This window comes from Podarcis raffonei, chromosome 13 (genome assembly GCF_027172205.1).
Source record: "Podarcis raffonei isolate rPodRaf1 chromosome 13, rPodRaf1.pri, whole genome shotgun sequence".
Classification (NCBI taxonomy): domain Eukaryota; kingdom Metazoa; phylum Chordata; class Lepidosauria; order Squamata; family Lacertidae; genus Podarcis; species Podarcis raffonei.
The window spans coordinates 25,846,564-25,873,317 of NC_070614.1; the positions used below are offsets into that span (position 1 = coordinate 25,846,564).

General features: G+C 44.8%; 1 protein-coding gene across 1 annotated transcript; it reads left to right on the plus strand.

Annotated features, from left to right (window-relative positions):
• Positions 1 to 418: 418 nt before the first annotated feature.
• Positions 419 to 25,963, plus strand: LOC128399898 (keratin, type I cytoskeletal 23-like). The gene is made up of 8 exons (XM_053361742.1): positions 419 to 1,143; positions 10,358 to 10,440; positions 12,503 to 12,659; positions 18,862 to 19,023; positions 21,078 to 21,203; positions 21,964 to 22,184; positions 23,818 to 23,846; positions 25,597 to 25,963. Exons 1-8 carry the CDS (start codon positions 730 to 732, stop codon positions 25,695 to 25,697), a joined length of 1,293 nt encoding a protein of 430 aa, XP_053217717.1. The 5' UTR covers positions 419 to 729; the 3' UTR covers positions 25,698 to 25,963.
• The last annotated feature ends 791 nt before the right edge of the window (positions 25,964 to 26,754 follow it).

A 26,754-nucleotide genomic window follows, 5' to 3' on the forward strand; every position in this document is an offset into this window, starting at 1 on the left:
AGGCTGTGGTTGACCTAGAGTCCCTGAACAGGTCTCAATAACTTTTTCTTAAGTTCCTAAGAGATTTGTTGAACCTTCCATTTTTTAAGAGGTTTTATAAAACAGTCCGTGTGTTCAGGGGAGTCGCAAGTTGATTTTTAAATTTGATTTTTAAAGTTGATTTAAAAAACGCCCCCCAAACCACGATAAAAGTTGGTTCAGAAATGGCACGCAGAGAGCCCCAGAGCCTAACCCCTTTTCTGGCCTTCGGTGTTTTTGGATGTGTAATTCAGGCAGTTTTTCTTGCTGCTGCAAACAGCTGAACAAAACAAACCGAGCCATGTGATTGAAAGAAACCTGAAGCAGAGGCTGGGGCTCTCACAGTTCGGCTCCACCCCTCCCTTGGGTGGCCACACCTCACTGATATCATGCAAAAAGCAAAATAAAAGGGAAGAGAGGAGGAGGAGGGAAGGGACGGGGGAAGAAAAGAGAAGCACCTTTGGTATGTCACCGGCGTTCCAGAGAATGACAATCACATTTGCCGGTTAATCAGGGTTTTGGAATTGACCAAGAGGAAACGCATGTTTTATGATGATGACACAATCCTTGTTGGCATAGTTGTTTAACATGAGGGAACTCCCACAAGGAAAGGCTTAAAAGCACTTAGCGAGGGCTGAGGCACTTCTCAGACGCTGCCAGGAAAGAGAGGGAGTGTTTGCGTGTTTATTTCGGTTCCTAGTAGATGTCAGAATGAACTCCGGCCAAGGCTTCTACCACTTCTCTTCTGGATCTCTCAGGGGTGCTTCAGGATGCAGCTTCTCACACATCGGAGATCCCTACAGAGCTGGCACTCTGCACGGAGGAAGTGGCTGTCTACCTGTCCCCATGTCCTTTGGAGCACCCACCTGGCTGGCCTCTGATGCCGGGGCAGGCTGGGGGGGCTTCGGCGGGAGCCACGGGGACATCTTCATGGGAAGGAACGAGAAGCAGATGATGCAGGACCTGAACGACCGCTTGGCCTCCTACCTGGAGAAGGTGCGTTCTTTGGAAGAGGCCAACACTCAGCTGGAGGGCTGCATCCGGGACTGGCACAAGAAGAAGTCTCAGGGCACCAAGCACGACTTCAAGGATTACGAAGAAAACATCTCAGACATGCACGAGAAGGTAAGTCTGAGGAGGCGCAGACTGGCTTACATTCCTCCATGGGGGAATTCAAGTACTCGTTCAGCTCAGCAATATAAATATCTGAAATGGTTGCTTCTGTTGGGTGTTTGCTTAAGAGCTGTCCTCAAGGAAAGGTGTGGATTCCAAGGGTAGGAAAGGGTGAAGAGGGAGGGGAGGCAACCCTGAAATATATATATTTTCAAGCACACACATTCTCAAGCAAATTCTCCTAACTACCGTTTTGCTCAGGGGGGAAATGTTCATATTTCTATATTTTTTATCACATTGCAGTTGTGGATAATGTGGAATTTATGGGCTTGGCAGCACAATTTGTTGAATTTGGTGTGTTAATGCTTAATACTAATCTTTGGATTTTAAATTAAGAATTGTGTTACCCCATAAGTTTTTATTATATTAAAGAAGGTAAATTTGATTTGGGGTGGAGTGGGGAGGTTAAGGTTAGGGTTAACATTTCAGACTCAAACTACTCACTGCGTTTCCAATGTGCACAGAACACGATTTGAATTCTAGACAGAATGTTGCACTTCGCTCTTGCTTCTCAGATACACCGCGACTGAAATGATGCCAGCTATTTCTATATACATGCATCTCATGTATATATTATAAAGCATAATTTTTAGTTAACCTACATCTCCTGCAAGAGCACAATGTCCCTGTTAGAATATGCCGGGATGCTAGTTTTAGGAGTGAAGCCTAGACACCCTTCTAAATCGTGGGTTAGACCTTGAACAAGCTGAAAAGGATGACATGCTCCAATAAGATATGGATGGGAATCCAGGGGACGTGTCACCCAGTGAGTGCAAGGCATCGGATGATATCCCACTGACATCACAAGTAGACCCATTCGGATGAATGTGCCTGCTCTGAGTATGACTTAGAGGGATATCTTGAGCAGCGAGCAGATGAGACTGGGCAGCATTTGTTTACATAGCAATCTGTGTTATACCGACTTGGACCATTGGTCCCTATAGCTTAGTATTGTCTACACTGACTGGTAGCAACCCTCCAGTCTTTCAGACAAGGAATCTTTTCCAGCTGTACCAGGGATCGAACCGGGATCTTCTGCTGCAGAGTTACAGCCTATTCCCCACTGTTAGCAAGCAATGTTGTTGTTGTTGTTGTTGTTGTTGTTGTTGTTGTTGTTGTTGTTGTTGTCGTCGTCGTTGTCGTCGTCGTCGTCATTGATTAGTTAACCATTCTTCACCCTAAGGTTCCAGGGTAGGTTACAACATTAAAACACAATACAGTGGTACCTCAGGTGAAGTACTTAATTCGTTCTGGAGGTCCGTTCTTAACCTGAAACTGTTCTTAACCTGAAGCACCACTTTAGCTAATGGGGTCTCCTGCTGCTGCCATGCCGCCAGAGCACGATTTCTGTTCTCATCCTGAAGCAAAGTTCTTAACCCGAGGTACTATTTCTGGGTTAGCGGAGTCTGTAACCTGAAGCGTATGTAATCTGAAGCATATGTAACCCGAGGTACCACTGTATTAAAAACCAGTTTAAAACAACTTAGAATCACATAAATGAGGTGGGCCCTAGAAATATACCCCTCAAGTGTCAAAAGCCAAATTAAAGACCACTGCTGAAGAAAATTAATTTGCTTGTTATTCCCGTTTGTAAAGATGTTTGCTACTTTACAGTTCTCTACTCATTCATCTCCTTGCAAGTAACCTTGGCCTAACTCTCAGAAACAGTAGCCGGAGATAGCCCTGAGTCTGGACTATACCACTTCAAACCGGAGGCAGGGGGTCTCATAACTGAATTTCATTTATAAAAAGAAACATAACAAATGAGGTGGTGTGCGAGTGAGAACTTCCACCCAACTCTCCTTGACATGCAGGCATCTTGGGCGACCCCGTACATTTAAAGCACCACATTAAACAGTTTTGGCTTCCCTCAAAGAATTCTGGGAGCTGTTGTTTGTTAAGGGTGCTCAGAGTTGTGCAGAGACCCCCTGTTCACCTCACAGAGTAACAATTCCCAGAGTTCCCTGGGAAAAGGGATAGATTGTCAAAACCATTCTGGCTGTTGTAGCTCAGTGAGGGGAATAGGGGCTTCGTAGCAACCCTCAGCACCGTTAATGAACTACAGCTCCCAGAATTCTTTGGGGGGAAGCCATGACTATTTAAAGTGGTACCAGAGTGTTTTAAATATATGGTGTGGATGTGGCCTGGGGGTGACATTCTCTCAGTGGAGCTCCCATCTGCAGCCTGAAGGTCATTACACAAAGGGAATGCACCTGGGATATAGCAACTCTGCAGAACTTTTTTGTCTGTGTCTCCTCTCGCCACCTATATTTGTTTCAGAACCGCTTCTCGTTCACTGCTTGGACTTTTGAAGATATGTATGGAGGAAAAAGTCAGTAGTAAACAGCTGGAGGCGTGAACTGGGTGAATTGCTGCCGAGAGCTCAGAAAGGTTGCAAGGCATATATTGTCTCCGATAGTATGCCTGAGCTTTCCAGGGTTAAAGATATAGGCCTATCCTGACTATGCCATTTCATACTACCAGTTGGGCACCGTATCATCAGCCGCAATAAGCTCAAGTCCCAATTACTGCAGTGTGCTCACCGTGGGGTTACCCTTGAGCCTGGTAGGGATCCTCCAGCTCATGCAAAATGCTGCAGCCAGACTGCTGATGGGGACAGTCTCTCATGCAACTCTGGTGCTCAGAAGTTTGCACTGGTTTCCCATATGCTACCAGGCTGCGTTCAAGGTTCTTGCATTAAGCTACAAGTTCCTTAACTATTTTGGTCCAGGATACTTCAAGGACTGTCTAATCCCTTACATCCCTGCCCAATCCTGGAAGCTTTCGGGGGAGTCACTGTTGGTGGCCCCCCATGTCTGGGATGCATGGCTCATATCCATGAGGAACTATGCATTCTGTATTGAGGGCCCAATTTTGTGGAGCTCCCTTCCGGTGTAAGTCAGGCAGGCCCCTTCCCTACTGAACTTCTGGTGGCTGTTGAAGTTGTTGTTGTTGTTGTTGTTATTGTTGTTATTCCAGTAGGCATTATAATAGAGGTTTGATTTTATAGTTTTAACTGATCATTTTACATTGTACCTTTGTACACCACTCAGCAACTATTGTAGTTGAAATGTTTTTTAAAATAAATAAAACCAGAATTGGACCTTTTGCTTTGACCTATATACTGTAAACTTGGCAGGCAGGGATTTTGGGTGCTGTATGTCACCCGTCGCATTGTTTTCAGCGCATTTACGGAGACACAGTGGTGCAAGTACTTTGCAGCTCATAGCAAGCTGGGTAGCAAGAGATATACCCATCCCCATAAACAACCTCATTTTGGAAGGTTCCTTCAGCAAGTCTGACTGCCCTGACTTCCTGTAATGTAGGAGGATGCTGGGCCAGCCCTACCAGTAAGCAAAGTAAGGCAGCTGCCTCAGGTGGCAGATATTGAGACTGGGTAGTGGGGATGGGGTATTGGAGGTCACAGTTCTGTGTGCCATAGGGACTGCCCTGCACCCCCTTTCCCAGCCTTCATTTTAGTGAAAGATGCTGGCCCATCACCTGCGCAGAAGTAAGATGCAACAGCCAGTCTGGTCCAGTTCCATACATGGAATAGGCGAGCCCAACATTTTGCCTCTTACCTAAGGCAGCAAATTGTTTTGGGTCAATCTTAAGAGGACGGAGCTGCTATAGTGTCTCTGAGTACACATGAGGCCGGCTGTGCAGGAAAATACACACTTCTGCTCTAATCTTACAAACAGCCCACCCTCTCAGCAAATATGTAATTTCCCGATAATTAAAGAGAATTTCTGGTTCTCACCAAGATTTCTACATTAAGCGTCAACTGAAGCTGCCTTCATGCTCACATGTCTTCATGCCTAAGTGGGATGTTAATTGGGGCTCATAATAATGCCCATTTAACTAGGCAATAATCCCTGTGACTAATCCTATTAATGACTTTTAACTCCATGTTGCTATATAAGGCAAGAAGGCAGGCTTTTCACAACGGTGTGCTCTAGCTCTTGAAGAGCGTTCCGGTTCTGAATGAGGGTAATTTGTACCTCCCATAATCTTTGGGAGAGGCTGCCACAGAGAGCTCTGCAAAATGGCATCCAGCAGGGCCCCTCTCAGCAGAATGAGCAGCAAGGCCTATCTTACCACATTTTGAAGTAAAACACACGAGCACCTAAAAGACAGACCCTCATAGGATCACAGCCCAGGTGGTTCATGGGAAGTGATTCATAAAACAAAAATAACAATTAAAAATAAAACTGCCTAACTGTACTGCTGTATGCTAAGTAACGCTTTCTGCATGGTGACAGCCTCTGTGCTGGCTCATGTGGGATTAGAGCTGGCATGATTTATAGCTAGAGGTAGCCAATGTGGTGGCCTACAGAGGTTGTTGAACTACAACTCCCATCATCCTTGACTGTTATTGGTCATGCTGGCTGAGACTGATGGGAGTTGTGGCCCAGCATTATCTGGAGGGCTACGATGTTGACTCCCCCATCTAAAGCAAGAAGCCTGAACTTGGCCAACCTGAACTTGGCCAACTACTCTTCAGCCACCGATCTTCTCAGCCCCCGAATGGCTTTCCTCAGACTTGGTTTAGAGGGTTACCGAAGCATGCTGAGGGCAGAACAAAGACTACAGCCAACAAATGAGGGCCTAATGCAATCTCCATTCCTCATTTTTCCTCACTTCAGATTCAAACTACCTTGCTCTGCCAGTAAACTCTCCCCTAGCTTCTATTGGCTTGAACTGGGATTGCTACCCAGTGGAGAAATAATTTGCTTGGCCCAAGATAAAGGTTCATATTAGATCTTGGCGCCCACACATATACAGTAAATGTGGATTTTGCTAGTGTGTTGGGGGTCTGCTTCCATAGTCAAGAGAACTGTGAGCCAACTAGAAGGTTGGCATTAGTCTGCCTCCCTCCTACACTTTGCTCCATATCCTTCCTGTGTTAGAATTAATGGGCAAGCAGAGGGAAAACAGTTCATTCTGAAAACATAGGCACATGGGGGAGCAAGGAACCTCACTGGTTCAGGATACAATTCTAGGAATTATGGTTTCTATGTTGTCAATACATTTTGCCCTGCTGTTAAGGACTTTTCCTCCCAATATGCTCTTCAGGATGCCCTCTGCTCTCTTTGAAGCACCATGAATAAGTTCAGCTCAAGCCAGGATGTTTTGCAAGATGTAGTCTCAACAGCACCTTATCACACCACCATCTAAGTTTTCTTTTTGTGTGGCTCTGCATGAGTTTTGTTTACACTCAAGGTACAAACTGATTGGCTAAAATCCCTGTATGTATGTGTGTGTTCTCCTGTAATATATGGCTTTGCCCTCTTGCTGAAATCATCTGGAGGTGTTTGCTGTGTAGGCTCTGTGCTTACGGCATCCTTTCTTGCATGCACTTGGGGAAGAAGAGGAAGAACAAGGAATGCTGAAAATATAGGTCATTGATTCCAAGATTTCCGCAACCGCCTTTTTCCTGTTCTACAGTTCAACAACAACAAGCGTCAGAACTTGGAGTGAAAAAGTGTTAATTGCATTTGTGAACTAACTTTGCAGCCTTCTGCATTGCTTCTTCTGGCAACCCCAGAGGAGTAGACTATTTGCCCAGGAATGTTCCCTGTCATCGCTTAACAAACACATTCATGGCATGGATCCCCCTGGCTCTGTGATACGACTCAGGTCTTTCAAGAAAAGGCTAGAGAGGCTGTCTTAGTGGTACTTTAGAGACAGATTAAGGGTATCTCAAGTTCCAACGGTAAAACGGTAAAACTACATCCCCCCAAAAAGATGTGTTTTGCAGAGAATGACACAGCAGCTAGGGACACGGAAGAAATTTGGTCTGGTTCACATTTCAGTGATGTAATTTGCACTTCCCAAAACAATACATGAACCGGGAGTAAAGATATTCCTTATGTACAGGAATATTCAGTGGTTTCCAAACTTCCTTACAGACTTTGAGCACTGTTGCCTGTTGTGTCATATCTGTTACAGCAGTCAACAATCCCTGGCTTGTCTTGCTGGCTGAAGGAATGGAGATCTTTTCTCTGACTTTATGCTACAACTCTGAAACACAGAGCATGATGTAATGGGGAAATATCTTGCTCCTCACTCCAGCTCTGAGCTTGAAGCTATGAAGTGCAGGGGCCGAAAACAATTGCTGGCGCTCACAGTTCAAAAATGAAGAGGAGACAGAGGCTGATGGCTTATGAGTGCAGCTGAGTACCAGCTTGGTTCCAAGGCAAAGTGATGGGGCCTCCCCCTTCCGGGTCTGAGTTGGGAGATCCAGAAGCACAACGGCTTGCTCTGTCTCTGTGCCTGAAGGACACTCCTAGTTCAAAGAGTTGGACAGGAGAAGAAAAGCACTGAATATTCTCAGTGCCAACGCAGTGGTGGAGGGGTTTTATGTGTCCTGCAAGCACAGAGCCTAATGGACCCAAGGCTTCCACTGGAATGGGGGTTCATTTCCTCTGCTCTTCAACTCTAGGCTTCAAAGGAGCCTCAGGCTTATGTTGTCACTTGCTAGAGCTCCTCGCTCTCAATGTGGGGGGCAAGTCAGGTCATTGAACCTTGATCCATAAGAACCTTACAAAGGGGGGAGGTACGAGAAATATGCGGGTCATTTTTAGCCAAATAGCAGCAGCAATGTGGAAAGAGTTCAGATTTTCTTGCAGACTGCAGTAAGACTAAAATGATCCAGAGGAATTCTCCAAATTCTGGGCTCGGGACACAAAATTCAAGACACTTTTATAACATTCTTTTTACATGATTAGGTCATGAACGGTCCCTTTCAGCAATATGATTGGATACTAGAACATGTGGACCGCCTATGGACCCCTCACACTCACTTCTAATTGGTTTACAAAAAGCACACTCCTATCCACTAGTGAGACCATGGCAACAGTGAGCAAAGTTTAGAAATTTGCTATTCATTTGTCTCATACAAAATGTTGCTTTTCTGCTATCTGCTTACATGAAGTTCTCCTCATTAGTGTGAGTTACTGTTCTGGGGCTTTGAAGTTCCTAGTCTGCAAAGGTCAGTGAGCTCTTGGCGTGTCTTGCTGAGCTGATAAGAAAATGAGAGGCCCTCCTTGCTAGCAAAAAGACAGAAATGCATCTTCTATTCACGGGTGAGGGAGGGGGGCTGCAGAGAGAAAAGAAAAATAGTTTTTAAACTACTTCACATCCTTTTCCCTTTGGAGGTGAGAAAACGGAAAGTTATTTCTGAAATCTTCAATCTGGGATTAAATGAACAAATGCAATTGCATTAAGTGTGCAAAACAATTGCATTAAAGAGAGAGACATGCCTATATTTCCAATACATTTCCAGTACAGTGGTACCTCGGGTTAAGTACTTAATTCGTTCTGGAGGTCCGTACTTAACCTGAAACTGTACTTAACCTGAAGCACCACTTTAGCTAATGGGGCCTTCTGCTGCTACCACACCGCTGGAGCACGATTTCTGTTCTCATCCTGAAGCAAAGTTCTTAACCCGAGGTACTATTTCTGGGTTAGCGGAGTCTGTAACCTGAAGCATATGTAACCTGAAGCGTATGTAACCCGAGGTACCACTGTACAGCACAATGGCACAGATACGTTGTGGCTGGGGCTGTCTGAGAACGTGTTTATGCAGACTCAGCACTTATCAGGCTGAAGTCAGTTGTGCATCAGAAGCATGTTCTGTGGCAGACAGGGCGAGCATAGGTTTGTGTGCTGTGGGTTCTGACGTGCTTCCTGGTCCACGGCAGGCACCTGGGTTACAGGTCATGGCACCCAGGTATCAAGAGTCTATCTGTCAGGGACTGGGCAGAGGAGGAATGGTGGAGACCGCCTCCCCAGCCTGACCCTTCCAGAGAAGAGGCAGACAGTTCAGAATTACAACAGGCGTTTGAGGGAGATCACAGCTCATAGGAAGATGAGGGGGAAAGTTGGGAAATTATGGGAGAGGAGGCGGCGGCAGAGCTGGAGCAGCTGGCTGACACATTGTCACTAAAAATAATTCCAGACCCACCATCTCCCAGAACCTGGTGAGCCTTAAAAGTAGGAGAGCAAAGGGCTCAGAAGCAAAGGACCCTCAGCGCCACCCGTAGAAGGGATGATGAATGAGGAAGTGGGAGAGAAGGGGAGGGGAGATTTACTCCGGGCAACACCATTATTCCAAGAGGTTACCTTTCTAAGCCTCTCTCTGTGAATATTGAATGAAAAGCCGTAGGTAAGAACTTTCCTTGTCTTATCCATTCCTGGCAACCTACCATGGGGGTAGGATCCTGTGATGCCTGACACTATCATAGAATCCCTCAGCTGTGCAGAAGACTCTGAACCCTGTTGCAGGGCACACACTCAGTTCACGGAAGGCACTGTTGGCCCTCCTCCTCATCTCCTGTGAACAGGTGGTGTGTGTCCTTTAACATACCTAAAGCATGCATCAGTGGTTGAGCATCACAGCGGAAGATCAGTTGTGGTTTGCAAACTGCCTTTCAGCTGCTGTTGTTGTTGAACATCTGATAAGCTACCAAAGACTTCTGGGATCCTCCGGAAACTCTTTGAAAATAGCTTGTACCTGATAATTTGATGGCATTTAATGGTCAGCAAACAATCGTCGTTAACATCAGGTTGCGTTGGGTAACTCACATGCATTAGATATAATGTCCAATAGCATCTGGTAGCTAAGTAACAACCATTAGTATTTGGGAGCTGGGAATTCAGAACTGAAGATGGCCAAAACCAAAATGATCAAGAGATACTGGCAGGTGCAAATGTTTCCCTTTTTGACATTTGATTTACATATTTCAGAATAACAATGTGAATGTGAATTTGCTTTGGAAAAGTTGCATTTAAAATATGAAGCTTTACAAAGTTAGAACATTTCAGATGTTTGCAAGTGATAGGTTCAGCTCATGAAAAGCCATTACGTCAGAGAACATTGCTTGCATAAAAAATATTTGCACATTATATAGTAAACAAATATACTGAAATACTGATCAGTTTTTGTGAGGACATTTTTTAAAAAAGGAAACTGAAGCATAAATGTGATGAACTGCACTTTAGGTTGGAAAAATGAGGCACAGAGAGAAACCCAAATTGAGAAATCCATCCATCTGTTCATCCCTACCAACCAATAACAACAACTGCCAACCCCAACCCCCCCAATATTGAGCTTTTCATTCCACATTTGCAATGAGATGAATTCTTTCTTTCTCATTTACAGATTGAGACTAAACGGGTTGCCAATGCGAGCATCGTGCTACAGATTGACAATGCTAAAATGGCCACTGAGGACTTCAGGCTCAAGTAAGTTATTCCTTTAACTCCTCTCCTATTCATGGAAACAGAGATGGGCAAAGGACATAGAATTTGTCCTTAATTCTTCACAACCTGGTCGTTTGGGTGCAATAAAGCCAACCTATTCCCCAAGTAATTTAATGAATGCAATAAATAATAACAGTAATGTTAGATGCACCACAGGTTAACCCTGGTTGAAATCATCACCATTGGAGTCATGCCATTTATGGTGCCCTACTTACTAGGTCCTTGGCCAGCAACTAGGCTGGCTAGCAGGCCAATCTCGAATGGAGCGTAGGGTTGAAAGGGGTCTTACCTTCCCCCCACTGCTTCTTACTCATTTGTGGCTGCCACCACATAACATACCTGGCTGAGGCTGAAAGCTCAAGGCAGGTGTGTTTCCTTTTCTGGATAGCTGAGGAAACCTCAGGAATTATGTAGGCACCGCAGCTTGTTTCCTTTCCATTTCCCCTGCCTCTTGAAACGAGATTGGTGCTATCAATGGTTACTAGCCCCAATGGCTATCTTCAGCCTCCACTATCGGAGGCAGTCGCTAGGAATCACAGGTGGGGAGATGGTGCTGCTCCTCTTCCTCTCAGGTCCTTCTTTTGGGCTTCCTATGGGCATCTGGTTAGCCACTGTGAAAACAGGCCTGATCCAGCAGGCTCATCTTCTCAGTAGTGGCACCCACCCTATGGAACGCCCTCCCACCAGATGTCAAACAGAACAACAACTACCAGACTTTTAGAAGACATCTGAAGGCAGCCCTGTTTAGGGAAGCTTTTAATGTTTGATGCATTACTGTATTTTAATATTTTGTTGGAAGCCGCCCAGAGTGGCTGGGGAAGTCCAGCCAGATGGGCGGGGTATAAATATATTGTTGTTGTTGTTGTTGTTGTTGTTGTTGTTGTTATATCATAAAATGGTAGAGTTGGAAAGGACTGTGAGAATCATTTAGTCCGACTCCCTGCAATGCAGCAGTATTTTGCCCAACGTGGGGCTGGAACCAGCAACCCTGAGATTAAGAGTCTCGTGCTCTACCAACTGAGCTATCCCTCAGGGGATCCTATGACTATATGGACCCTTGGCCTGATCCAGCAAGCTCATCTTATGTTCTTAAGAGGGTATATTCAGGATCAAACCTGACATGTATTTACTCAATATGTATTTGCTGATTTACCTAAAAAGATAAGGTTGGTGAGTGTGCATGGAAGGGAAGTGGAAGCTGCCTATTTCCACTTCACCTTCCTCTGCTCCTTTAAGCTGTTTCCCCCACCCTTCCAGAATCACTCATTTCTAGTAACTGAGTGGGACTGTGGGGAAAAACAAATTTGAGAAACTGAAGGGCAATGGCAATTTTTTCGCTTGCAGAAATAGCCAGTGCCAGGAAGTGTGTGCACTCAGTTTGGAATGGGACACAGGAAGCTGTAGGCTTCACCTTTTGTTGCAGTTCTGATCTAGCGGCCCTCTGCCCCAGTCTGCAATTTGTACAGTGGGGGGAGATCCCATTCGCTCCAGTGGAAGCTTCCTCCCCACCTCCTGTGCGAATTGCGGACCTGGTGAGGTGTGTGCATCTAGATTATGACTGTAATGGGCAGCAAAGGGCTGAATCACAGAACTGCAGAGTTGGAAGGGGCCCAAATAGTCATTTAGTCCAACTTCCATGTGTTCCAGGCCAAATTGGAGCTCCTGCTCAGGCTGTTTCTGCACAACAAACCCCGCCCTCAGGGCACATGGCTTGAATAACACCATGTGTAACTTGGCCCGTAGCGAAAATTGGCTTTAGGAACCAAGTCTTTGAGCCCATCTTTGTCGAATACCAATCGAAAACTCAAGAGCTGCTCTGTTATCTATGTAATGGGTGCATCCAGCTTCACTGAACTTTGTGAATGTGGAAGACTATATGGAAAGGTCCATTGTGCCTTTCCAAATCAATATTTTTATTGTACGAGCATGGAAGTCGGAAAAGGGCATCCAGTAGGTAGGCTAGCTGGAGTCCTCAAAGCTGTATGCTCAGTCCTCGTGTGTCTCCAGTCCCCTCAACTGATTTCCTTTGCTCTCCTTGGCTAAGATATGAGACAGAAAAGGCCCTGCGGCAAAGTGTGCAGGATGACGTCGAGAACATTCGCAAGGAACTCGACAACATGACAATCATCATAACAGACCTGGAAATGGAGATCGAAGCTCTCCGTGAAGATCACATCCTCAAGAAGAAGGAACACGAGGAGGTAGGGGAAATTTCCATATCTGCTAAAATAAGGCTCATAAGATGACTTTCATAAGATGACTTTTATTGCTTTTGAAGAAAACTAATTCCCTGAATCAAATCCTCTTTGACTCATTCTCCACTTGAAAGCTGAGTTTTGGATAAGCCATATCATAATTACGTTGAATTCAAATAGGAGATTGTGGGCTACATTAGCACTATCTGTTGGGTAGTGTGAGTGGAGCTTGTTTTGCACAAAGCTCACACACTTTATTTCCATTTTAAATTTCGGGCATGCATTTCTCTCTTTAAAATATTGATATCCCACCCCAAATACAGTAAAAATACAGTCAAGGTATACCTAAACAGTAAAGGGCCATTCCACCATAAAATGGCTAGAACAACAGGAAAAATACCTGTCCACTCATATCATTAACAACCGAATTCTTTCTGAAAATATAATTAGGGAAGAAGTGAGGTGGTCTTCTCTGGGCAGGGAATCCAATCTTTGACTGCAGCCATTAGAAATACGTTCTCTCAGTCAACTGTCCAAAACAGTATATAGGTTTAAAGGCGATAACCAATACTTTCAATTGGGCCTGGAAGCCAACTGAGAACCAGTGAGGTTGTTTCAGCAATAGTGCAACATACTTCCAATATCCAGTTCCAGTTTATAGCCTAGCAGCTGTACTTTGAAGAAGCTGAAGTTTCCGAACACTCTTTCAAAGGCAGCCCCACATAAAGCACATTTCAGTAGTGTGGACATTATGTGACCGAGCTACATTTTACCACAGCCAGATCTGTCCTTTCCAGGAATGGTTATCATGGGCACAACAGCCAGGAATGGATATCATGGGCACAACAGCCAGGAATGGATATCATGGGCACAACAGCCAGGAATGGATATCATGGGCACAACAGCCAGGAATGGATATCATGGGCACAACAGCCAGGAATGGATATCATGGGCACAACAGCCAGGAATGGATATCATGGGCACAACAGCCAGGAATGGATATCATGGGCACAACAGCCAGGAATTGATATCATGGGCACAACAGCCAGGAATTGATATCATGGGCACAACAGCCAGGAATGGATATCATGGGCACAACAGCCAGGAATGGTTATCATGGGCACAACAGCCAGGAATGGATATCATGGGCACAACAGCCTACACTGAGCGAAAGCATCTCTGGCCAAGTCCAGAAGCCCTCTCAAACTACCTTAACCTACCTTAACCCTCTTCAGTAGAACACACACATATATAGCTTGGCACAGCTATCCCATGGTCCATTGCTGAGATTACGACAGCACAAAGGATGTTGCATATTTCAGAAAGATTCCCTTAACCAGTACAGATCAGAGAGAAATTCACTTCAGTTTACATTTAAAGCTGAATTTGTTACAGTCACACTGTATAAGAACTGAAACGCAGCCTTCGTGAATTTTGCAATGTACTTCTCCAACCAAAAGAGCATTTGCAAAAATGAATAATGGAAGTAAACATAGAAAAATGCATTAGGAGAAGTTGCTCCCCCCCCCCCCCAAAAAAAAAAGTACCTTAGTCAAAGCTGCAGACAAAAGAAGTTTTTATTTGGAGAAATTTGAAATAAAACGCTGATGAATCTTCATTAGTATTTTTTAAATAAATAAATAAATTTCAAATTACTGCAGAAACATGGAGAACTGAATTTAAGGTTGAAAAAAAATGAGGAAAACAAGAAAACAAGAGATACAAAATTGACAGATTGTTCCACCCCTGCCAGCCAGCTTCAATGTCCCTTGAATGCTGGGATATTGCTTGTGAAAAGGTCTAAGAGAACAGAATACAGAAATGCATACATGTTTTCATGTGAATTTTTGAAATAAAAATGTTTGCAAAAGCGGGACAAACTGAACTAAAGATTGGGGGGTGGGGAAAGAGAAACTGAAATAGATTCAGCATTCTTTTTTTTGCTTATAGGCCAGAGTCTCAGCTCTCCATTCTTGGAGGGGTAAATTTGACAGGTGGGCAGGGACTTCAAAGCACAGTACATGGCTGTTTGCAAAAGGGCTTTCCAACATTCAGTGGGGAGCAGGGAGCCTACAGATGCTACAAGGGTTGCCTGCATGTGTCCTATAGTAATATAATACACTTTGGTCAGGGAAGAATAGCCCATTACACTTGTCATCAGGCTACTGCTAAAAATGGCCTCACTGTGCCATGCAACATAACATGAAATATCACTTACTCCAGCCTAGTATTTAGCAAGTCATTTGGCAACAATGAATTGATGGAATTTCATGAAGAGAAGTGAGAAAGCTCCCTTCCCCTGCTCCTTTGCCACCCAACCTTATCTGCTAACCATGGAAGAAGAAAAGGTCCTTCCTCTGCTTGATGAAAGGCTTTTGGTTGATTTTTTACTTGCCTGCTAAAAGGCTAGTCGTCTATGTTTCCATGCCGGCTGCAGTGGCTTCCCTTTTCTCTCTTTTGATGCAGCTACAACTTTCTTCACTTTCTCATTCCTCTCCCACTGCCTGTTGCAAAATTCTTCTACTTGGCTTTTTATCAAAACTTTTTCCGTTGACCTGTAATCTTTAATTCCCTTGATCTTTTCAAATTACTGTTTTCCGAATGGTTGCATACTATGTTAACTTCTGGTAATATCTAATTTTTGCTACCATAGGTAAAATACAGCTATTGCAACCTTAAAGCGTTTCTAGTGGTAGAGTTCTGTAGTGTTAACTATCAAAGGGGACACAGTTATATAAATGCAGAACATGATTAACCAACATGCATTAGTGTTCCATTGGCTGGTGTCATTAGTTCAGAAACCCCTTTTCAAAAATGTATTGCAGTTGTCCCCTGCAACCAAACAATCAGCACAAAGCATCACAGTTTTCATGTGCTCTGAACACTGGCTGGTTTTAGCATCCTCCCCTTAGCTTCCCAAGGGCACTGTCACTATGTAAACCACAGAACGATATTGCAACGAAGGGAACTTTACCATACCAGTTTGGCTTGTTTAATAATTAGGTTGTTTACAGAGTAATTATGTGTTTTCATTCAGCTGCTCCTGCGGTAATTACACAGAACCTTTATAGCTTTTGCAGCAAGACTTGGCAAAGTACAGATACATTTTTGTGTGTGTAAAACTATTGATATTAGATGAAAAGAACAGTTTCAGGTTTTGAAGAAGAATTCTATCCCCCTTCCCCCCCAAAAATCAAGTTACCGTATTTTTCAGTGTATAACACACCCCTGTTTATAAGACGCCCCTTATTTTGGGGGACTAAAATTTAAGAAAATGGGGGGGGGGAGATTGCCCTGCTCGTGGCAGCAACCAAGCCCCCGTCCCACCTCTGCACAACCCTGTATAGGACAACCCCCCATTTTTGATATTATTTTATCAGGAAAAAAACCTCATCTTATACACGGAAAAGTACAGTATGCTTAAGTAAAGATCCAAGATTTTTAAAGAACAATTTAACTGTTCTTCAGGACTCAGTTTTTCTACAGTACGCCCCAGCCCTGGATTTCTTTTAAAAAGAGAAGTCCACCTATCAGAAGATCATACACTTGCTGTCTATATTCTGTCTCCTATTTTAAAGACGCCCTCCAGATTTTCTTGCACAAACACTTTCCCAGTGGCAGAGCACATGATTGATACAAGACCCTTGGACCATCTCAGTCATCTCCAGTTACTAGGCAAATTTGATTGCCATATATCAGATTAATAAGGCAAGATAGGAGCAACCAGTAGCTTTGGATATTAAGCCAGAGTTGAAAGATGTCTTATTATCTTGGCTGGTTCTGAAGTTGTGAATCACAGTTTCCAGTTTGGGGTGAAACAGGAAACTATATTTAATGAAAGACTTCGCTATAGTTGATTCACTTATGCACACAAAGGGGCTTAGTGCTTGGCCATAAACTTAGATAGGATCTCCTGGACTTGCCCAGTCCAGACATCGGCTGAGCCCCAAACCTCCATGTCATCCCCTCCCTTCAATACTTAGCCAAAAATATTTAAATTCTCTCTCTTGGGAACCAAGTCCTGCAGTCTGGCCTCCACATTGCTTAATTTGTTTTTATGCAAAAAAAGTAGGCTGCCGAGTCACAGGAATTTTGATCTGCGGGGCAACCTCTGTGCCTTACTTCTGCACTTCTTTGTTGGTTAAATATTAAGACCGACAGGGAAGCAATTGTCTGTGATGAGCTAGCTTTAAGAGGAAGAAACAGTCAACAAGTTGGCATGTGTTTCCATTGTTTTGATATTTTGATCTGAAGTTGCCGGGAGACCTCTGTTAAAGGGCGGGATGTCAGTTCTGAAAAGAAACAAATAACCAGCAAGCAAACACCTAAAATCACCAATTGTGCAGATTCTCCAGGAACAAGCACATGCACGCACCTATAACAAATTAAATTACATCAGTGTAATTTTTCTGCGGAAGAAATAAAGCAAGCCCAGGGAAGCCGTGGCTCTCCAGATGTTTTGGAACTACAATTCCCAGCTCTCCTGAGCACTGGCCATGCTGTCTAGGACTGATGGGAATTGGAGTTCAGGAACCTCTGATGAGCCACCAGTTCCCCGTCTCTGGAATAAGTGGGAATGAGATACAGGTGGAGTTTTTTTTATGATAGCTAGGAGGGGAGAATCAAGATAACAAGGGAGCTTTCTCACACTCAGGCCCTGACCCAATTTTCTCTTCCCTTGGAGCACAGCTAAGTCAGCTCCTGTTGAAAAGACAAATATGGGGAAATCTCATCTGCTTCTAATGAGGTTTAGGGATCCTGTTCTACCAGCACTGGTCTCCCTGGGCTAGAGACAATTGCTGAGATCTCTCCCCGGGCTAAGATTCTGGGTTTTCTTAATTACTTTTTAATGGATGGGCATTGGAGCCAGAGATACAGGTGTAAGCTGTGCTGAACCACCTGAGCTCCACCTCACCTGCTTCTCCTTTGTCATCTCTGCTGTTTATTTGCCAACCAACAACAGCAACTCCTCTAAACTTTGTCTCAATTAACTGTACATGATCATCCGTCCTGGAAGCGGCTGCGCCTCTCTTAGGCCACATACAGGGGACAGTGCATTGTTGGCAATGGGACCACCAGGAAGGATACAGGCCCATCACTCCAGTTTTGAGAGCTCGCCTTTGTTACTATTTCCCCCTTCCTTTGAACTGCAACCCAACATGTTGGGTGTGGATACAAGTAGAAGACTGTGCAAATTCATGGAGAGCTGGAGGGGTTGGAGCAGCAACTCTGCTCGTGGACCACTGGAATATCTTTTAGAGTTTACAAAGCCCTCCCTCATAATGTTGGGTTGGATGCACATGGAAAAATCCATAAACGCCTGATAGATCCATAAAGACCCATCCCTCTCTCTTCCTCAAAAACCCTCTAAGAGACCCAGGGAGACCCCAATGAGCATGAGACTCATCTCAGGGTTGTGGGTTCCAGCCCTATCATTGGGCAGGGAGTTGGACAAGATGATGGTAGTGGTCCTATCCAGATCTACAATTTTATGATTCTCTGTGTTTGGGTGCAGACTCTTTGAAAGGCATGCTTGGGCCAATTCCATTTCTGTTGGCCTTAGATTCTGTCCATGTCCCCTTGTTTTGCTCATTCCAGCTCCAGCAGACCACATACAGTGTTTCCTCCTTGCCAGTTGTTTTGACAACTTCTGCTAATCCAAGGGGCTTCCCTTGTATGTTTTGCATTTTTGCCCCAAGAACCTGATTTGCAACTGGCAGCATCTCATTTCATCACCTTGTAATTTTCCAAGTTTGCTGCAGGTAGGCCTGCTCAGGGCTGACATGTATTCATTTCAGTGAACTGGAGGCACACCTGTAGCAGTTGCTGTCTCCAAAGGGAGAGCAACAAGAAATGGCTGTTGCCTTCATGCACGGCTGGTGGGCTTCCTCGAGGCATCAGGTTGGCCACTGTAAGAAATAGGATCTGATTAGGCTTTGGTCTCATCTAGCAGGAGTGTGCCCTATTTTATTCGGCAATCACATTCTTTAGAGACTTTCAGGGAAGGTGAAACTGCTTGGAAGAGAGAGAAAGTTCAGATATGAGATTTGCAAAGAGCAAGAGGGAAGGACATCATCCTTAAAATAATTCTCGCCTCTCACCCAAAGAGAAGAGGGAGGACAGATTGGAATGTGGCCATCCCATGGGCTCTTCTCACTTCTGATGATGTCCTTTACGTTAACCTCCATCTTTAACCCTTCATGTGCAGGACATGCAAGCACACGGCGCTTCCAAGGACTTCAAGGTGAATGTGAAGGTGAATTCTGCTCCACAAGAAGATCTGGCCAGGATCCTGGCAGGGATAAGAGCGGATTATGAAGCCATTATTGAAAAGAACCGCCAAAGCCTTGATGCCTGGTTCCAGCAGCAGGTAATCTCCGACATGAGGGAGATGGAGAAAGCCCTGTTGGGCTACCCTGGACCCATATGTGTATTTTTAAGTGTTGTGAGCTAGGCATGACCACAAAATGGTTGCCATTTGGTGGGGGGCATGCAATGTCCCTTTCTGTACACATATGTATCTTTTGTGTGTGTATGTTTTCTTCACACCAAGGGAAAATGTACAGAGAGAACATGAAAACAACAGAGAGAGAGAGAGAGAGAGAGAGAGAGAGAGAGAGAGAGAGAGAGAAGTACAAAGAGAGACAACACACAACTCCCCAACTCAGTGGTGGAACAATTTCTACATTGACTTGAATGGGAGAAGTACCTGCACCTGTAAAAATGGCTGGGGAAACTCTGTTTGAACAACAGAGCCCTTGGAAAGGGTGAACTTCTCACCACCAGCCATTCTTGGAGTGGGACAGCTTCCCTCTCCATATGCAAGTCAATAGAGGCATCACACCACAGAGTTACATAAGGGCAAGAGCCCGGTGGGTGTCATGGCACGGCCTGATGGGTGGCACACCTTTGGGGATACTAGGGCTACAATTTGATACCTTGGCCACCCACAAATTAGGAGCTGGCTTCAGGGTGCTACGAGGGCATGCTGGCTTAATCCTATTCCAGGAATCGACAGTGCCCCAGGGAGTTCTTCCATACCCATTGTCCCTGCGATTATGAATAAGCTGACTTCCAGGCAGGCAAAGTGCCTGCTTAGGTGTGAATAGTTAAGAAACGCCACCTCCCGATATGAGGTAATGCCGTTCACTGCTGCATGGACGGCTTTGCTAGCACCCAAACCTCAAAGGACCAGCCACAAAGCAGATTTCCTCCCTACCTGGGCACATGCTGGCAAGTGAGGACATGCCAGCCTCTGCGCCTAATTGATGCCATCTCCCGAAGAGTTATTCTGGGGGGGAAACAGAGCATTTCCTGGATTGGGGGAGGTCATACAGCAATCTTCCAGGGGAAGGATGGTGAAACCCTAGAGCTGGACCTGTTCCCTTCTGGGGGGCACATGCAAATGGTGGGCAGGGCCAGAGGCGGAAGTGGGTGGGGCAACAAATCTCCATTCTACCTTTGTGCAGCAGGTGAGTTTCTACACTCACTCACAAACCCTTCCATCCGGCAAGCAAGAAGTATTATTAGAGCTGAAGGACACATGCCAGCCAGGGCAAAACACTTTGCCCTGCAAAGTAGGCTGCAAAGCAGGGACTGTGAGAGCTGACCCCTCAAGGGAAGGTCCCGAGGGCCAGAAACAGGGCTGCATTTGGCCCCCAAGGCTGAGGTTCCCCACCCTTATGTAGGCAGGTCAGAGGAAGGATTCTCACAGTATCCTGTAAGAAGGGTGTGATGCTCCAAGCAGGCTCAGGTGAGTCTGTTCATGGCAACAGCACAAACAAAAGACTTTTAAAAATATTTATATTTTATTGAACATTTTCAGTAGAGAGATGCAGTGGAAAAAAGTGGAAAAAACTGAACACAAAACAAAACAAAAATAGAGAAAACTACTTGAAACCGTGGTACAATACAATATATAGGTATATAAACAGTGCTGTTATCCTAACAAGTATAAACTTATTAAGAAGTCATTATGCTTTTTTCTAAATGCATTCCAAATATCATTATATTTTTCCATACACGATCTACCTATAAAAGCAATCAGTTTGTATGTTGCAAGAGTAGTCATATCTTCTTTCTATCCATCATTCAAAGGGGGCCGTGGTATTATCTTTCCAACGTATCAATGTCAGACTTTTAGCAGAAGTAAGGACGCAAATAATCCATTTGCACTGACCCGCTGTCAAACCACATAATGTTGGTATGTGGTTTAGGATAATATTATCATCTGACAATTTTAATTCAACCTCCCCCCCCCAAAAAAAGTAGGCTTTACAGATCTTAATACTTTCCTCCCACAATTTGTCAGCATCGGACAATCCATAAACATACATGTTGTTGTAGACAGGCCCTTTCTGTGCAAGAGTAGCGGAGTCTCCAACAGCACAAACAAAATGTGTTGCTACTTTTTTTGTTCCACAGGTTGCCAGTGAGTCTATGGAAGATGCGCCCAGCCAGGAAGAACTACAGAACAACCGGAAGGAGATCTCCGACCTGAACCGCACTCTGCAGAACCTGGAAATCGACCTGCAGACGCAGCTGAACAAGGTAACTTAGCCAAAGATAGAGGAGGATGTAACAGACATTGCTCACGAGAACAATGGTCATTACAGTGAGAGGTCCATAGCTCAGTGGCAGAGCGACTGCTTTGCCGACAGAAGGTCCCAGGTTCTGTTCCTGACATCTCCATGTCGGGCTAGAAGAGACCCTTGCCTGGAATGCTGGAGAGCTGCTGCCTGTCAGTTTAGGAAATACTGAGGTAGGAAGGTCAGTATAAGGCAGCTTCCTAGGTTCTACATTCCAGCAGCCCTCAAGAACAAAGTTCTAGTTAGAGGGGCAATGTTGTTGTGAAGATGAAATGAGAAGGAGGAAAACCATGTATGCCACAGTTGAGTTCCTGGGATGGGGAAAGGTGGGCTAAAAATGCAATAAACAAACAAACAAATATTCCCCCCACAAGGATCAATATTTGGTACAAAGGGAGAGTAATTAAGCCATGGCACTACTGACGTACATGAAAGTCCTGTCTTAAACAAATTACATTCTTAATTTAGTTAGGCAGTAGGGAAGTGGGGGCAGAAAGAAGACAACAGATGATGGATAATGTAGTTATTGCTTAACCTGACAGCCATCTAATATGACTATAGGCATGTTAAAGATGTGAATCCTGCAATTGCTGCTAGGCTGAGCCCGTCATTTACAAATCCTCAAATAAATAACTGTAGTTTCTGGGGTTTCTCTTTAAATCACCACAAATATTTTACAGAAGATGATATCATTGGATCCCCCACCCTTCTCTCTTTTTCAGAAATTCGCCATCGAAAACACCTTGGATGAAACCAAGTCTCGCTACGCCTTCCAGCTTCAGAGCATCCAACACGTCATCTCCAGATGTGAAGAAGAGCTCAGCCAGATCCGCAACGACCTCAGGTCTCAAAATAACCAATACAAGGTCCTCCTCGGAATCAAAACCCGTCTGGAGAAGGAGATTGCGACTTACCGCGAGCTTCTGGATGGAAAGATTGATGGGTGAGGGAAAGTTAATATTGAGTCAGGCAAAGGAAAGAAGAAATCTATGGCTGGTATCTACATAGAATTGGTATGTTTTTATGCAGACAAAGTGCACGGCAGGAAAACTGAGGCCCCATCATGTATACAGGTACATGCCTGGAAAAAAATACATTTATGTGGCATTTAGGGCTGCTTTTAGATGGCAGGGACGCGAGTGGTGCTGTGGGTTAAACCACAGAGCCTAGGACTTGCCAATCAGAAGGTTGGTGATTCGAATCTCAGTGACAGGGTGAGCTCCCGTCGCTCAGTCCCAGTTCCTGCCCACCTAGCAGTTCGAAAGCACATCAAGTGCAAGGAGAAAAATAGGTACCACTCCGGCGGGAAGGTAAACAGTGTTTCCGTGTGCTGCTCTGGTTCGCTAGAAGCGGCTTAGTCATTCTGGCCACATGACCCGGAAGCTGTACGCCGGCTCCCTCAGCCAATAAAGCAAGAATGAGCGCTGCAACCCCAGCGTCAGCCACGACTGGACCTAATGGTCAGGGGTCCCTTTACCTTTACTTCATCCCAATGCACTGGACATTACCCCTTCAGATGTGCAACTCTCTCTATGCATGATAAGGTAACTCTCTCTATGCATGATAGAAGGTAGCATATATGCAAATCCCTACTCAAAATTTACATAGGTTTTCAACCTTTTTGAGTCCATGGCTCCCTTGACTTTCTGTGGTACCCCTGTGGAGTTCAGGAGCCCAGTTATGTCACTCCTTGTCTGCAGAGCTGGCAGCCTCTCACTCTTTTTTGAACAGTCTCCCTTGTGGAGTGTTCCCTCAGCCTCCTCTCCCCTCTCCTTGGGAGTCCTCTGCGCAGCCGCCACAGCCATCCCTGGTCTCTGAGCCACTTAAGCTCCTGGCAACCAGCACCCCATGGCCAGCCCCAGAGACACCATTCACCTGGGGAGATTGTAGCCACGGCTGCTGCAACAAACAGCTGTGCAAGCCTTTGGGAAGCCGAGATATGAGGGGGCATCAGAGGAAGAGAGGGAAGGAAAAAGGGACAGAGGCCAATGTTATCCGTGGCATCCCTAACCATCATTCAAGGCACCCCAGGGTGCCTAGGCACACTGGTTGAAAACCACTGCACTAGGCAATGCACATGTGACCACATTTGCTTGGGTCACCTGTCTCCATACAGACCTGCAAACTACATTTCCATATTCAAAAGTATAACCCTAGCTGAAACATAAATGATGGGAGATTTTAGCCCAAATGTGCAAGGGGAACTCCCCCCCCCTGGCCCTATTCTTCTGGAAGACAGGCTGGTGTCTGTATGGCTCAGGGACTAGCATATTTTCTGAAGGCAAATAAGCACAGCATGAGTCACTTTGAATCACTTGTTCCAGGTAGCAGAGTGCCCTTGTAAGGAACTTGGGGGAGCAACAGAGACACAATGAGAACTTTTCCAGAAACGGGATTTTATTGTGAAAGACTAGCAAAAGGACAACTTAAAAGTCTCAGACACAGAAAGAAGAGGGGGGACACCTGGCTGTGTACAGTGCCCACCCCCTAACACTAATTAAGAAATAGAAATAGAGTCGTATGGGTATTTGCATTGTGCATATTAATTTATGCTGCCTTTTTTTGTCATTTCGCAGAATGACGGGCTCCACTTCAAGCTCTAGAGGTAAAAGTCTTGATAATTGTTAGGATAGTCCCAATATTCTTTATGTGTTTTGTTTATGTTTGCATCTGGGTGGATTTCCACTGAGAATTTCTATCTCAAAAACATGAGCGGCGTGCTCGTCCTCTAAATGAAGGGTGGGGTGTGTGCATGACTGGGAAGTTGTGTCCTGTACAAAGGTAAGGGTCACATCCATTGCTCCACCTACATCTGGCATGCAGCCACTGAATGATTCCTTATGAGGGTCAAAAGAGTTACACATCCTTGCTGGGTCCAGAGGTGAGCAACATCTGGCTGTGAATATGAGCTAAGTGTGTGGATGCTCCAGCTCACAGGATTGCATTCACAAAAGGCTTCTTGTTAAGCACCATACCCTATGTGAAGTAAGATTCAAAATGGCGCCAGCCCTGTGGAGCACCTGTCCGTCAGATGTCAAACAGATAAACAACTCTATGACTTTTAGAAGACATCTGAAGGCAGCCCTGTATAGGGAAGTTTTTTTAATGTTTGTTTTTTTATATTTTGTTGGAAGCTGCCCAGAGTGGCTGGGGCAACCCAGTCAGATGGGCAGACAAAACTACTATTATTATTATTATTATTATTATTATTATTATTATTAAATGTAAGTCCATTGTGAACAGATGTTTCGCTGTGGGGATTTAAAAGGAGTGAAGTGGAGGGAGATATATTCCCACTCCCCGGCCATCTCTTACATTTAATAAGATAAGCAGAACCCCATACCCTTCAATAGGTTTACAAAGTTTGCCCACACTCCACAAAAGAGGCAGAAACAGAAACACTTCCTTCATGAGGAGCAAAGTTTTTCACAAAACTAGAGAGTGGGATCGCAACAGTGTGAAGGAAGAATAATTTCCTCAGAATTCAGCCTTCTGCTCTGCGTATGTCTTGGCTTGGTCACTGCCAAAATGTTTATGAGGTAAATGTCATGCTTACCTCAAGTTAAGAGAAACTTTTCCATCACAAGGGCCACATTCCCTGCTGGACAGCCTTCCAGGGGCCACATGACAGAGGCAAAAGTGGGCAAACCAAATGTTGCCTTCACGCGGTAGGCTAGTTTCTATGCACATTGATTGGCCCTTCTCTGGCCTCTACTGAGGCATTGCCAGAGTTCAATGAAACATTCCCAGTCAGGCCAAAACACTGGGAGATGAAAAGCAGAGCCACTGAAAGGCATGGCCTGGGGAGACTTCTGGGGGCCAGATGAAGTGGCACAGAGGGCCGCATTCTGTCCCTGGGCTTGAGGTTCCTCGCCCCTATTTTCAATATCAGAAGGGCTGTCGCATGGAAGATAGAGCAAGCCGGGACCTGAATCAATGGATTCAAACTGCAAGAAAGGAGATTCTGACTAAACATTAGAAGGCAGCTTCTGATGGTAAGAGCTGTTTGAGAATGGAACAGACTCCCTCAGAAGGTGTTGAGCTGTCCTTCATTTGAGGGTGGATGGCCATCTGTCAGGAATTCTTGGGCTGTGATTCCTGTATTGCAGGAGGTTGAATTAGATGACCCTAGGTATTTCTCCAGTTCTACAATTCTATGACTCTACATCATGTTCTCATATTTTTCTAGTACGCAAGGCATTCAGGAGCCTGTGTGCCAATGTCAAATTTATAGGACGGTGCTATAACAATTCTGATAGTTCAGTTGGGTAGTCCCTCAGTCCCAAACATCTTTATCTATGTAATAGAGCACGCCTCGCTTCTTGCATAATAATGTATCCCCACGTTTGTTCCAGGATATGGATCTCCCAGCCAACATCTAACAAAAATCATTCAGGAGAGTGTGGATGGACAAGTGGTTGCCACACATACTGGTGAAATCAAACGGCAAGCTTGAGGTCAGCACTTTGAAGAAAAGAAGCACTTACATGCAGGAAAGAAACCCCACAGAAGTCCAGCTTTCTAAGAGAAAGAACCCTGTTCTTCATTCACTGATATACTTTGGGAGCTTTGAATCTATTTCCCCACTTTTGCCATTTACATGTTGTCACCCAAACCAATTCTAATTTTATTTAATATGAATGCAAATAGTTTGTCCTCTTCTCTTGGCTCCTACTTCTTTAAAGAGTGCAATACAAATAAATTAAAAATGTCATGGAGTTATTCTTGTTCATAGCAGTTGAAGTTTAACCAATCGGAGAACAGGCTTTCAGATCCCAAAGGCTCTTAAATGCTGCACAATTCTGTAATTTAAACAGGTTGGTCTAGTGAAATACCACAATGCAAGCTATTCAGGAGTATAGGATTTGCATTAAAAGCCATGAGGGGATGGATCCAAAGAACCACAAGCAGGAAAATAGCTAATAGTTTTGTCCCACAAAACACTAGCACAGGGCTGGTTAACCCAGTGCTTTTTATCTGGAGGGACGCAGGGGTACACATTCCCCTAAACATTTTGTGAATCTAAGTTTGGCCTCATTGAGGGGCAGTATTTCAATATGAGTAGGAAAATGAGAGTCTCCCTAAACATTTTTTTAGGGGGGGAAAGCACTGGGTTAACCTGTAGCCCTCAAGCTGTTGTTGGACTACAACTCCCATCATCCCTGACCATTGGGCAATGCTACAACTGATGAGAGATGGAGTCCAAAAACATCTGGAGGGTCATAGGCATGCCATTCCTGCAATGTTCTTCTATGTAAATTCCATAGCAGATTTCTTTGTCCCACATTGTGGGACTTGCACAGAGTTCTTGTGCAAGTAGAAGAACATCTTTAAACTTACTCATGGAACATTCCAGTGCAAAGTGTATCTCAGCTTTTCCGGGCACAAAAGATGCCCTCCAGCAGCTATTAGGAATTGTCTAAGAAAGCGCTTTGTCAAAAAGTAATGTTTTCAAACAAACTCAAAGGCCAATAAAAAGGGAAAAAAGTGAAAGCAGCTCTGGAGAGTTTCTT